A 15,407-nucleotide genomic window follows, 5' to 3' on the forward strand; every position below is an offset into this window, starting at 1 on the left:
GAGCATGGACTCTAGAACGGGAACTTTTGATTCTTCATTCTTAAATCAGAGTAAAGCTTTCCTTTGCTTCGGTGTAAGCAACACCCAGCAGGAGGACCCTTTTTGGGGCAAGGCTGGAAAGGGTCAGTAACGATTTTACACCCCTTCCATAAGCAGAGCTCCATCCCAGCCCTAATTGCCCTGTACTGCAACATTGCCTTACCTGTCTCTCTCTTCTAATTTATTGGGATTTTGAAATCAAGTGGGCACTATAACTCATCCATCTTTGTACATTTGGTGCCTGGCATAGAATAGGCACTTGATAAATTTGTGTCAATTGAATGAACATATGAATGGAAAGATGGATGGAATTTCACTAAGCCCACTCAACACCACAGTAATGAAAGCTTAAAACTTTGTGCCCCCCCCCCCCAGATATTTGGACTTTAAGAGTGGTTATATAATCCTATTCTCCTCAATTTAAAAACGCACAGATCACTGGTGGTAAACAGAATGTTTGGGAGGAGTGCAGGTTTTCACAGCAGTTACTAAGAATTGTCTCCCCTTCTTTCTCCAGGGCCATCTGTAAAGGAGACAGACATTGTCTGCCAACCCAGCCTGCTATCCTGAGCTTTAAGGATACTGCCAGTCATCTGAGAACTTTCCTAAATTTCCCAATCTTCATTCTCTTTGTCCAGTGTCTTTTGTGTGCTGTGTCCACCAACCTCACCTTCCTGGAATTACTCAAGAGGCATCTGCCCCTCCCTTAATTCCCCCAACACCAAAATTCCCTTGATACCCAGCCCCCTACAAGCCTTACTCTACATGACACATGATCTCTTGAATACCAGTCTGTTCTTACTTGGCCCTGGACCTGAGTCATTATATGCAAAGCTGCTGGTGGATAATTTTTGTAGATCCTTCACTATCTCCTCAAAAAAAGGTAAGATGCAACTTTTGGTTTGATTGTGTTTTAAAGTCATAACAGTATCAGCACTCCTGCAATTATTGTGGCCTTGAAGCTTTCCACGAAAGTTACATGTAGTAAAAGAATTCTTACACTAGAAGAAGACACATAGGTTAGCTAAATGATATTATTTCATAGCAAGGGAGATTTATCTTTATACAGAAATGGCATCTCCACACATGCCATGTAATGAGAATTTTCTGTACCATAATATTCAGTCAATTCTTCAAAACAAAGAGAAAGGGGAGTTCCCGTCATGGCACAGTGGAAATGAATCCGACTAGGAACCATGAGGTTGCGGATTCAATCCCTAGCCTCACTCAGTGGGTTAAGGATCAAGCATTGCTGTGAGCTGTGGTGTAGGTTGTGGATGTGGCTTGGATCCTGCATTGCTGTGGCTGTGGTGTGGGTCAGCAACTGTAGCTCCAATTTGACTCCTAGCTTGGGAACCCCTATATGCTGCAGGTGCAGCCCTAAAAAGCAAAAAAGAAAGAAAGAAAAAGGAAAACGATAAATATCAAGTTCAGTAATTGAAGGTTGTATTTTTTAAAGTTGACTATTTCCTCCTTATATTTAGATAACACTTATAAACCTTTGAAACATAAATCCCCGTGATTTTAAATAAAGGTTAACAATAACATAAACATTTAAAAACAATTCATGATCACATTTTCCCATTCAGTGATATGTATTTTCTGTATAATGGTTTCTGTAGTTCTTTTCATAGGCCTGTGTGTTTTATAATATTTACAACCAAACTTTTATGTTATGCTTTTTCATGTGACATTTTGTCTTTCAACATTGAAATTTCCAATTTTTATATCATGTTAACAATTGCTATTTTAAATGATTATGTAATATTTCACATTATCTATCTTAATTTGCTAGTTTCTACTATTGGACACTTAGCTTTGAATTTATTATATTTTGGAAATATATATGTATATTATAGATAACATTGTATTGAGCAACTTTGTGTTTATAGATATTTATTTTATTAGTATCGAATTACTTTCTCATAATTAAATCCCCCCAGGTAGTATAAACATTAAAGCTTATGAACATCTTTCTGGTTTTTACTGTATAGCAACACTGTTGCTTTCTAAAGTGTTTATATAACATGATCATATGACATCCAAAAAGGAAAAAGAAATGGCTTCTCCAAAAGAACTTGAGATGGCTTATGCTAAAGCAACAAAAATGCTATAAAATACAAATAGTAACAACAAAAAATAAGAAGATAAAAAATAAGTCAGAGGAGAATGTCTCTGAAGGCTAAGGAAAGCTGATGCACTGAGCTTCCTGAGAGCCAAAGCAAATACAGAAGTATAACAAGTTGGCTGATTTTTTAAAAACAATAGGATGTGTTATCCTTTAATGGAAATTTATTTTTCCTTTTTTCTGGTATTTCCCCCCGCTTCTGGAAAATGCTCTTCTCCTTACTCAGGTCCTACTCAGATCATGTGGTTCAAGTGGAAGCTGTCACCTATTTACCTCTCTCTCTCTCTCTCTCTCTCTCTCTCTCTCTCTCTCTCAGACACACACACACACACACACACACATACACACCCCTCCAGCAGTGTTCTCATGAGCTAAGCTGACAGAAATTGCTCTAGGATTGCATAATTGAATGAACCTGGGCCAGTCTTTCCTGGGGCCTTTCAAACTGAAGTCAGCCCTACAGTTTCTTTCTGGAACAAAAGCTGGGGAAAGTGAGTCTCAACACTGCCAGCTGGCAAATTCCCCATCGTGAGGCAGAAGTGCACTTGAGCAATCCCCACCTGAGAGAGAAGCTGAGTGAGGGTGAGAAGAAATCTCCCTGCCTGCATTCAGGGCCTTTGTTCCTCTTCCTCCTGGGCTCTGCTACATCCCGGCCCTTTCTATGCCTTGGTTATGTGGCTAAATACCTTCCTCTTTTGCCTAAACTGGTTTGACTTTGAGTTCCTAATCCCTTGCAACCAAAAGAATGCTGACTAATATAGGAACATTGAGCAATGGAATGGATGGTGAGCTCCAAGGCGGTTTTACCAAAACCACAAATGTTCTACATCTGGCCATCTTAAGAGATTGTTTGATGTTTACTATACTAGAATCTAGTTCTGTAAAGGCATTTTCATAGAGGGACAGTTACATACCCATGTACTGATGCAGGGATAAAGCTCAGAACTTGAGATGTAAATGATGAAAGGATTTTTCAGTTGTGTTTAAGCTGAATACTGCATGGACTATTATTCAAAACTAGAGGAGAGTATTTTTTCTATTCTTGACTGAAAGAAGATCCACATGCCCTAGACATCAGGGTAGAGATGACATCAATGACATTTTATCAAAAATTCAAAGGACCTGATTGCACTTCTGCCTTAGGGTAGTAACCCCTGTCTAGCATCTTCCAATCCTAAGAAAGGTCTGTGGGAGTCACTATGTAGGCATAGCACACCTGTGTCCAGATGGTCACATGAGTGACCTATCAAATCCACACCCTTCTGAAGCAGTTTGGATTTTGTAAATGCTCCTTACAATTGCTCCTATGGTGACCACACTTTATCATCCTTCCCTTTTCTAAAGTTATGCAATAGCCGTCCAACCCTTTGAGGACTTCCTGCTCTGACCAGGATGCCACTTAATCAGTGGCAGAACCTGAAGGAGGAATATCAATATTTTATTCAGGTCAAACATTTACAGGGTGTCTGCTGAATGCCAGGCATTATGGTGATACCAAGGCCTTCTTGGAGTTCACACTTCCAACCTGATTATGGCCCATACATGATGGATGATGCCTTCCAGTCATATATGCTCACAGGTATTCCCAGGGCTACCCACAATTGGGAGGGAGAAAAAGAATGAAAGTGAAAGTAATTGTCCTCTTGCATTCTAGGGTCTTAGGATTCTGATCTCCGATGCATATGTGACAAGAGCCATGGAATTCCCTAATCCTTATGTAGTCTCTCATAACTTTAAGCCCAATCCTGTAGGCCTACCACATAGTAGCTGTATATAATGGACCTTTGTCATTTTTTGGTTGCCCAGCAGCTGAAACTATCCCTCAGTGTGGCAAATCTCCCTCTGAATGAGATGTAGTGTGTGGCAGAAGCCTCTTCCCTACCTAGAAGCTGGGAAGGCCCGATGCTCACTTTCCCAGCTTCTGTCACAGCTAATACCCTGTGTAACCCAGCCTTGGCCCATCAGATAAACCAACCCCGGACTATGAACTGGTTGCTGGTGATGCAAAGAGGCAGGGACAGAGAAGAACCTGTTCTGGAGGTGGCAGCAGCAGCCTCCATTTTCCCAAGGCGGCAGTGGCAGCAATGCCAGGGGCCACAGCTCTGCTAGCCCTGGCCTCGAGGGTCCTGTAGTAGCAGGACACTCCTCCCTCTGCAGGTTCTGGGTGGCTTTAGGTTGTGATTCTGGCCACTGCCTGACTTCTCTTGCTTCTGTCTGTTTTCTGAGTTTGGTACTCCAGCCTTCAGAAGGATTCTGCTACCCATATAAATCCAGTTGATTTCTGTTCCTTGGAACTAGGAAATCTGACATATTACCATGCATAAAATGTTTAGGCAAATAAAGTCATAAATGAATCCATTTTATCATGTGTATTTCACAACTCACCACAATAGGTGGACACAAGTCATTAGCTTCACTGCACTGTTGAGAATGGTGTTGAGCCTCAGAGGTCAAACAATTCCTCCAACATTTACACAGTTGAGCAGGGGCAGAATCTGCACTCAAAACTCAGTGAGAACTTTAAGATAGTGTTCTTTCCATGGTATCAACAGTTATTGCTTCTAGTCCCAGTGATGGCCTATAGGTTCTGGAGGCCCTATACCTTCAAAGCATACTGTCCCCTCACCTCACATGCTGACCTGCCTCCTTATTTCTTCTTTAGCGCTTTGACCCAGAGCAGTGCCCTAAGGCCCTACCAGCATCTGTCATCTCAGCCCCCAGACACAAATTGGGTGAATGTTCCTACTGTATCCTGCCTGTGCATGTGTGTGCCTGCACACAAAGGCAATAAATTTTTACATCTTCTCATTTTCAGCATATGTAAGACCCCACTAGTTCACGGAGGGAAGAGGGAGTTGATCTTACACAGGAAATGTCCTAACAGCCATATTTCTGCCCAGTGGAGAGGTCGGTTTTCAGACCATTCTTCCTAGCAAAGTGAATTCCCTGGAAGGTGAAACGGAGACAGTGATATCTACTTGCTGTAATTTAATTATCAATATTGTGAGGATTAAATGAAATGAAAAAGAATCCAACAACATTCCTGGCATGGCATAAATGCTCAAAAACTGTTAACCTTTCTATATTTTAAACTGCAAAAAGTACTTACCTCGAGGGTGTTTATTACCACATACTTTATAAAAACAAAATTTTGGAAGCAACCTATATTCACAATGAAAAATTTTCATATTATGCATCTGTTACAAATGGTAGCTAAATAAATAAATAGTTAAGAGAACTGTGGAGCACTATGGGGGAAAGAAAATAAGAAAAAGCAGTGCAGGAGTTCCTGCTGTGGCTCAGCAGGTTAAGAATCTGACTAGTAACCATAAGGATGCGGGTTCTATCCCTGGCCTCATTCAGTGGGTTAAAGGATCCAGCATTGCTGTTAGAAGCTGACTAGTATCCATAAGGATGCGGGTTCCATCCTTGGCCTCATTCAGTGGGTTAAAGGATCCAGCATTGCTGTGAACTATGATAAAGGTCACAGATGCGGCTTGGATCCCTTGTTGCTGTGGCTGTGGTGTAGGCCGGCAGCTATGGTTCTTATTTGACCCCTAGCCTGGGAACTTCCACAAGTCGTGGGTGCAGCCCTAAAAAGCCAAAAAAAAAAAAAAAAAAAAAAGCAGTGCAGGAGTTTCCTGGTGGCCTAGTGGTTAAGGACTCAGCACTCAGCATTGTCACTGCTGTGGCTTGAATTTCATCCCTGGCTCGGGGAACTTCTGCATGGTGCAAACAAGGCCAAAAAAAAAAGAAAAGAAAAGAAAAGAAAAGAAAAAAGAGCCGCAAAGTAAGGTGCTAATTATATGTAAACTGGAGTTCCCGTTGTGGCGCAGTGGTTAACGAATCTGACTAGGAACCATGAGGTTGCAGGTTCGATCCCTGCCCTTGCTCAGTGGGTTAAGGATTCGGCATTGCCGTGAGCTGTGGTGTAGGTCGCAGATGCGGCTCAGATCCCGCGTTGCTGTGGCTCTGGTGTAGGCTGGCAGCTACAGCTCCGATTCGACCCCTAGCCTGGGAACCTCCATATGCCGTGGGAGCAGCCCAAGAAATGACCAAAAAAAAAAAAAAATTATATGTAAATTATATCTACAAGTATATTAAAATATTCAGATGAAAAAAGTAGAACAACACCAAAATGAAAATTAACTCTATCAGGAAGTCCTGTGATCCCTTACACCAAAAACTTGAGCTATATGTGCTTTGGCTTTCAGAATTTGGGGCTATTACCAAATCCTGAATATTATATTGTACTAGATTAATCTAATACATTAACACGTCAACAGTGAATATATGAATAGTTATCCTAAGTGAAATAAATAAAGACACTAAGTAGCCTCCTCTCAGGAGTGGTCTCTCTACCAGATGATTGTGATTCTAGTTGGATTTGGCCATAATATAAATTATGAAAAACTTGTTCTCTTTTCTTTTTCTTTTTCTTTTTTTTTTTTCTTTCTAGGGCTGCACCCATGGCATTTGGAAGTTTCCAAGCTAGGGGTCGAATTGGAGCTGCAGCTGCTGGCCTACACCATAACCACAGCAATGCAGGATCCAAGCCACGTCTGCACAACTCACGGCAATGCCAGATCCTTAACCGGCTGAGTGAGGTCAGGGATCGAACCCATGTCTTCATGGACACTAGTTGGGTTCATTACTGCTGAGCCATAACGGGAATGCCTGAAAAACTTTTTCATTTTCGGCACTTTGGGGGATTTTGAAATTGCAGATAAGGGATTATAGATCTATAGTACTTAAATATTAACCACCGTCTTGATTCTGCCAAAAGGTATATTAAAAGGGTAGAATACAGAACCCATTGCTAGAAGTACAATCATCAGTTCATTTGAGCTCACCAGCAGTACCCATTGTGGCAGCAGCAGTCCTCCCTGCTTTTGCCATATTATAAATCCAGACCCAGATGGCTGTAACTCATTCTTGTTTATTCTATCCCTGCACTTGCTGGCTCCTTTCTAGATATCTTACATACCTAAGGAGGAAAAGTAAAGGATTACAACATCAAAACACGGTCAAAGAGTAGCCTCTTGCCACCTTTCTGCCATCCAGCAGTGGGTTAATATACAATAATTATTAATAGATTGTGTCCACAATACTCTTTCATTCCTGGCCTCATGCTTGATTTTGGTAGCTCACGGTCAAAGTCCCCTTTTCATAGCCTCAGGGTATCAGATGCAGAGACTGAGGTACTGAGGTACAAGTCAGAGGTCAAGTCCAGGTGAGGATTTCAGGCATTGACAGCAACAAAGGAGTGTGCTGCTGACAGCCTCAGCCTGGAAGCTTATATATTCATGGAGAAGGGGCAGTCATCAGGCCCTACATCACTGCTTCCTGCATCACCACTACTCCCCTCCCATTGCCAACCTTTGGAATCACAACGTGGTTGCCCTCACAGGTCAACATCATTTAGGGTTGTGCCGTATTCTGCAGTGAGTTGCTCCCCCGCAAATCGACAGAACCACTGGATTAAATGGAGATCATTTGGGAAGTGGGACTCGGCATGCAGGATGCCCAAGCCCTTCCAATGACTTTGATTCAGGGACTTGTTCAGAGGCATAACACAAACAGTAGCTTTTTTAGCAATCTTATAAAAGACACTGGTAGTCTTATATAATTTTTAAAACATTATAAATGTTAAATCTATGCTTCCCTGGATTTTTCCAAGCTTTATTCATTCTCACTCTTTTCTCAGCCTCAACTCTATGTGTTTTCCGAGCTTCCTCATTCCATTCCAATGTAGTTTCCCGCAAAGGGAACTACATTGTTTGAGTTACTCATATAGTCCCTATTTACAGCCACTGTGTTTACATATGCAGCTAGATAATAGCTGGACAGCAGGTTCACAGAAAATGTATAGGATAATGGAAGTGAACAAGATGCTGGGGGGACACGGAACTGGTAAGTTCTCTGATGCATTGGACCATGTGAAAGTTCATTGTGGAGAGGCTGTGAGCAAAAGGTACCCCCAAAACTAAGCAGATGGAAAAAAAGAGTGTATCATTAAGTTCGGGAAATACAAAAAGATATACAAGAAAGAAAATGTAGTCATAACACACAGTTTGGCTCAACAGGAAACAATGTTTTCATAGACATAATATAAACATTTAATACAAATGTATTAAAAATGTGATAGCATTATATATATTGAGAGATTATAAGGAAGGGAAACATATGATATAGGAGTTAGATATAAGTGCTAATTCCTTATCAGGCATACAAGAAATTAATAAATGATGTCTAACATTGTAAAATAAAGAAGGTGTTTATTTGAAAATAATGGGCTCTGGGACTTCCTGTCATGCCTCAGTGGTAACGAACCCGAATAGGATCCATGAGGTTGTAGGTTTGATCCCTGGCCTCGCTCAGTGCATTAAGGATCCAGCTTTGCCATGAGCTGTGGCGTAGGTTGCAGCCATGGCTTACATCCCACATTGCTGTGGCTGTGGTATATAGGCTGGCGGTTATAGCACCATTGCGACACCCCTAGCCTGGAAACTTCCATATGCTGCAGGTGCAGCCCTAAAAAGACAGAAAGAAAGGAAGAAAGAAAGAAAAAGAAAATAGTGTGGTCTCTGGTGAGCAAGACTGAAGGGTAGAGGAGGTAAAGAAGAATTTTTGGTTTTCATTATAAGCCTTTAGATACTGTTTGACTCTTTGTTAACTATTTACATGTAATACTTTGATTAAAAATAAAATTCTATTTTAAAAGATTACATGAAAATTTGAAAGGCTATGAAGAGATAGTTCACAGAAAAAGAACTGCAGATGACCCTTAAACATATGAAAAGATGTTTGACTTTATCAAAAGTAAGAGAGGTTCCCATTGTGGCTCAGGGGTAACAAACTCAACTAATATCCATAAGGATGAGAGTTCAATCCCTGGCCTCGCTTGATGGGTTAAGGACCCGGCGTTGCAGTGAGCTGTGATGTAGATCGCAGACACAGCTAAGATCTGGTGTTGCTGTGGCTGTGGTGTAGGCCAGCAGCTAGAGCTCTGATTCAACCCCTAGCCTGGGAACCTCCATATGCTGTGGGCGTGGCCATAAAAAAATAAAAGTAACAATAATGAGAGGAAGACAAATTAAAAGTAACTTGAAATACTGTTCCTCATCTATCAGATCAGGAAAAGCCCAAAAGTTAGATGCCCTCCTCTGTTGGAAAAGCTGTGGGGAGTCCAAAATCATTGAACCCCTATTAAGAAGAATCTGACAATATACACTAAGACTGCAGATCTCTTTGTCTCAGCAAACCCTCTTCTAGAAATGCACCCCCAAACACTCCTGCATTCATATGAAGTGACATATAAGATTATTCATTATAACATTGTTTGTAATAGCAAAACATTAATCCAAATAGAGGATTGTTTAAAAAACTATGGTTCAGTCACCTAGCGGAAAATATTTATGTTCTCAATGAATAAAGAAAAAAAGTCTACATAATTTTACAACCCGCCTCCAGGGCACAGAGGGCTGTGTCGGAAGCCTCTCAGACAGAACAGACTCTCTGCCCTTCCGAAGTCTGAGCATAAGAGGAACTTGCCTCCCAGCCTCTTTCAAAATCTTAGAAACAAAGCAAGACAGACAGAGGCAATGTCAGACTTAGTGTCAGCCCTAGGTCCTAATCCCACTTGGGCACTGTATTAACGGACACACTCTGGACTTCGCTTCCTCATCTGGAAAAGGGGAGACAATTCCCCACCTCGTAGGGTTGTTGTGAGGATTAAGTGGGACAGTGTGTGTGACAAAGTGGCGCAGGGCCTGGCCCAGTGCGGGCCCAGCAACAGAAGTTATTTTTAATAGGAGTACTGGAAAAAAGATTCCTGTCTCCAGGACGGTGTTCATTACAGGAGGACAGTCATCTTGGAAATACCAAGATAAGAATCAACAAAGAGTGGAAGGAATTTCCCTTCATGACCAGGCAGTTTGGGAAGAGAATATTCATCCATAGGCAGACACATGCCCCATGTGTCTGCCCCTAGCTTCTTGTTGTCCCACTACTGCTTCTGGGGCTGGCACACACTTTCCCTAAGTATCTGTATCAGCAGAGTTGGAAGGACCTGAGCCCAAGCACCTTCTGTTTAGGCTGAGTACTCCAGGACTAGAGAAACCAGTGACATACTCAAGAGCACACAGCCAACAGTCCTGTTTCACAGCCAGGCCGAGAAGCTGGTAAAGTTGCTAACTGGGCATGCATTTTATAACAGCAGTTTTCTAGTGACCCTAAACAGAATATACCTGAAACTGAGTGCTCAGGACATGAGCTAGGTTGACTCTGATTCATTTCTTTAGTTGGTTGGTTGGTTGCCCACACCCCCAGCATTCAGAAGTTCCCAGGCCAGGGATCAAACCTGAGCTATATCAGCAACTCTGCCAGATCCTTAACCTACTGTACCACTAGGGAACTCCTTTTTTTTTCTTCTTTTTTTAATTTTGATTCATTTCTGAAAGGGGTTGTGACCAGTATGAAAACATATGATCGATATTGGTGGGGTAAGTAATGTGTTTATCACATCAACCCAGATTTATGGCTGTGCCTATACTTTATCTTTTATATACTTTTTGTGGAACGAAGCCTCCAAATTAGGGGCAGTTTGCATTGCAATAAAAACAAAAGTTTCTAGAGTGCCCAATCCTTGCTCCAGCATTGACTACATATGAAATGTTGGGTTTCCACTTCCTCATCTGTAAAAGAGCATATCAGCCACCTTTACCATGCTGTTGCAAAAATAAAATCAGATAACTGTCTGGCACACAGTAGGCTCTACTTCCTCCAAACCCAGATATCCCCTTGTCTCATTTACATGTGGCACCTAGTCAGCCCCACAACATCTTCCTTACCCTGCTCTTTGAATTCCACAGATTTTCCCTTAAGCATCTCAAAAAAGTGAAAAAAAATTAACTACCTTCCATGATATTTACATAAGGAAATAGGTTTTAATCTCTTCGGCCAGAATCAAGAGTTAAGAAGTATCCTAATAAGAATTACAAGGGTATTTTTTTTCAAGTTCCCTGAAGACCTGCATCCATATTTCCCTTGTGAACTGGTTCCCACCATGTCTACATTGATCTGGGGAACACTGGATCCAGCCAAATTCACTGGGTTCCTGGTTCTGCAACATTCCTACCCCAAGCATTTGCTCAATACGTGGTTCTTAGCTGAACTAAGCAGAACGAGGTGAAGAATTTCAACAAAGACATTTTGAGCATCTACTAGATGCTAGACACTACGTGAAGCCTTTTCCCCCTCTCTTATTTAATTATCACAATGATCCTGAGAGATAAGCATCATTGTCCCCATCTTACAGATGTCAAAACAAAATTCAGAGCATTAAGTGACTTGCTTAAAGTCGCAGGATCGGGAAGGGGCAGAGTGGGATGGAGCCCAGATCTCTTGAGTTTCTTGTAACTAGTGGCCTCTCACTTGTAAAGCACTTTGTAACTGCTTCCCTCCCCACCCACTCCCTGTACACAAACAGAAACCCCCAATTTTCAGCAAGCCATTGGATAACTTTAAAAGAGTGGCCACATCCTTTTCTTACCTCTATTGGTGAACAAAGACAACATTATGTTTCCAACACACTAGTCAGATGAGGGGGAAAATCCCCATGATTTCAATAATTTTCCACCCTCTGGAACAAGGACCTATACCCAGAAGTTTCACCGTAATATATAAACATTACTTTTAAAAGATGAAAGCTCTCTTTTAATATGACTGAAATGCTAATCTCTAAGGTTTAGTAGCTTGCTTTTTTGTATCTCGAGTAGACTCACAAACCTAAATAAATATACAAACCATAAATGCAACAGCCAACTAGTTAGATTAAATTCTCATGTCAGTACAGATTTCCCTTCTGACTTGCACCCAGTTTGAGTCTGGTCCTAGGAGTGCTGACCTGAAATAGTTGCTGGCCGCGGCAAGCACCACGCGGTGGCAGGAGAATTCCTGAATGTCCACACACAAGATGACGTCTGTCAGAGCATTTTCCACGCGGAGGGTCTCCAGGCCATTCTGTAGAATTAAGGAAAGTCCAGTGTCGTCAAACTTTACCTTATCTCCATTTAAGATTTCTACCAGGTCTCCCCTTTTCTGGGGGGGGTCATCTGTAGAAGGTGCCAGGGGCCCTTCCAGACTCTTCTCTACCACGTCGCCCATGGTCCAGGTGCCCCTTTGTCCTGCCATCAACATCCAGACTGAAGGAGCACCCAAGTTTCAGGCAGGTCACATTGCAGAAGCTGGGCGGATTTCCTGTGCAGGGCCCTCCACTTATCACCAGCTGTCACACACACATAACAGGAAGTCTCACACTTTCTCATCCTGTTACTACAAACGCCAGTAACTTCTATTCTTCTTTCTGTAATCATCACAAGTTTAGAAATTACTTAGAAGGGTGTGTAGGAAGGGGCTCCAGAGAAAAGGAGTGGCTTCTAGGAGTCCGCTAAGTGTGCTGTGTGGCTATTTTAGTCCGCCTCCCCCCTCATATCCGTGAGCAGGAAGCCCCTGGTTCTGGTTATTGCATTTGTACTCCTGGTGCTTCTGCAACCAAAGGTGTTGGTGATGGGATGAGCAGGGCGCATTCTAAATCCTCCCCCTCCTTCCTCTCAGGAGTCGGAGACCCCACGATGAGCCCCCCCGCTGAGTCCCTTGGGCACCTTGAAACACTCATGTCCCTTGGGCATTCTCATTTCTGTCATCCCTGCCTGTCTTCTCTCTCTGTCTTGGGGGTGGGTGGGAAACAATGCCATGGCGAATATTAAAGTTCCCCTCCCCCACCCCCAAATGTCTATTGTTCTAGATATGCCTCTGGGGGCAGAGAAAAAATGGAAAAATGGTCTCCAGAGACTCTGTGGCCAGGAAGACCAATCAGGGTAGGTCAATACCAAATTGTCCTAGCAAGTCTCAAATTAGCCTGACCTCACCCGGCATCTATTGGTCAGGCATTTAGTGATGGATCACGAAGTATTTTCATTGCCTCTGCAGGTCTCCATTAAATAACTGTTTGGTTATTATTATTATTAAATGCCTGTTATATCCTAGGAAGTTTACAGGAGGTAGTGTAATTTAATCTTTATAACCACCCCCTGGCATTAAAATGACTTTCCTCATTTTATAGCTAAGGAAACTGAAGCTCTGCTCAAGTGAATAGCAGGGCTCAGTTCTTGGCCCCAAAGCCCCTGTTTCTTCCACCGCCACCAGCCTACCAGAGCTGTAATACTGTGTTGACCCTGCCTCTTTGACATCCATGGAGAGAACTGCTTGCCTCCTATGACTGCCCCAGGGCCCAAGGCCTTGCCAGAGTGGCTTCTGCTGCCCACTCCTGCTTTTATTCACCTTCTAGCAGTGGGGAGCCCTGGCAGTCCTCCAGCTCAGCAGGAGCCCAATCCTTTCTCTCTCATGGTCAGTGGTGACTGAAGCCCTCTCCAGCCATCCCATGTCTGCCTCAGCTTTCTCTTCTTCCATGGATACTTACTCCTAAAAGCGCATTCCTTGCTATTTCCCCAACAGTTATTCTTCATCCAGAGCTCTATCAGTCAAGATGCTTTTGGCTTCAGTGACAGAATAGCCCATCAAAAGTCATTCAAACAATAGGGGTCTTATATTATAAGAAGCCAGAAGTGTGGAGTCCTGGGTTGATCCAGAAGCTCAATGATGTCTTCAGGGACACAGGACTTTTTTTTCCATCTTTCATCCTGTTACCCTCAGTAAGGTAGAAATGTACCCTTATGGTCATTTAGTAGCTGCCATAGTACCAAACATCATGTCTTCACAGAACCCTGGTCCAAAATCAGGACAAAAAAGGGCTGGCCACTTTTTCTCCATCGCTCTTCTTACCAGAGAGAAAATTATTCCCTAAAATCCCCATCACATTTTCCCTAGGCCACCTGGCCACCTCAGACCAAACACTAGGAAATATAAATTGACCATGATTGGCATTTGCCAAACATGATTCATTCACTGGGACTAGTCCACCTCTCCCAAGATCAAGGAATAGCCATTTGGTAGCTGAACAAAATCTGGGCCTATTAACACAGATCAGGGAAGGGCCAGTGTGTGGTTAGCCTCCTGTGCCTGCCATAAGGACATGCACAACCTGAGCTCTCCATGCAGGCCTTGGCTGGGAGGAGCTCAGAACTTCACTTCCATGACTCTAACCATCCCCTCCAGTAGAGCTGAGGACAATACACGACCTGATCCCTCTCATGGCATTTTTGTCCTCTAGGGCCTGTCGAATTATAAACAGCTTTGGCCATATTCAACTCCACCCAACCACCCCCCCAAATAAAAGAAAATTAAGAATGAAACTCAATTCTTCATTCATGGTGGATCCTGTTGGCCAAGTACCCTTACTGTTTTGCAAATACCTTCCCAACACACCCACATCCCCATCCCCTTACATGAATAGACAACTGCCGTCTTCCCCAAACCATCCATTCTCCTAGTAGGCAAGCACACCCAGAGTTGTACCATGGATGTGATAAGATCTATGATTAGATTTTAGGGCAAAGGTGAAAAACACAATCAGTGCATCTATGTCACCTGGATATGCTCTGAGATTCAGCATGGAACTGGTAAATATTCTTTAACGCTATAAGCAAAATAGTTCTGTTCTATGTAAGCTTTATTTTCCTACCAGGCAACAATATGTATAAACCATTGGCAAAAGCTTTACTGAGAAAACAATCTAGAAAACAATTCTGTCTTACTAGACTAGTTGGCTTTATGATGCTTGTAAGGAATAAATTCTGTCCTCATACATATTGGGTAATTGCATTCAAGGAAAATCTCTATCCCCAAGGCCATGGCTTGCCTCCTCTGACTCCAGTCAACTGTCTTCTCTAACACAAATTATGCTGATAGAAACAAGTCTTTTTTTTTTTAGGTCCGCACCCACGGCATATGGAAGTTCCCAGGCTAGGGGTCGAACCAGAGCTGTAGCTGCCGGCCTACACCACAGCCTGATCTCTGTTTTAGAGATATATTTTAGAGATCACATAATTATAGCACACAATATCGGTGTCACACACATATCCATCTAGAGGTGACCCACGAAAATTTCCCATGCATGCAAAAAGCATCACTCTGCCTAAGAGCATGGTCCAGCTACAAGAGCATGCCAACTCACTAGAGATGCTGCAGAGATAATGCCCCGCCAAGAGTGACCTTCAGCTAATGGCCAGGAATTGGTACGTAAAAATGCTGTCTTCCTTGTCTCTTTTTGGGACAGCAC

General features: G+C 42.6%; 1 protein-coding gene across 1 annotated transcript in view; it reads right to left on the reverse strand.

Moving 5' to 3' along the window:
- Nucleotides 1-12,632, reverse strand: part of KLHL6 (kelch like family member 6) — a 60,643-nt gene extending 48,011 nt beyond the window's left edge. The window contains 1 exon segment of the mRNA XM_021069900.1: nt 12,075-12,632. Coding sequence (XP_020925559.1) covers nt 12,075-12,367 — 293 coding nt within the window. The 5' untranslated portion in view covers nt 12,368-12,632.

Source organism: Sus scrofa, chromosome 13 (assembly GCF_000003025.6).
Source record: "Sus scrofa isolate TJ Tabasco breed Duroc chromosome 13, Sscrofa11.1, whole genome shotgun sequence".
NCBI classification, from domain to species: domain Eukaryota; kingdom Metazoa; phylum Chordata; class Mammalia; order Artiodactyla; family Suidae; genus Sus; species Sus scrofa.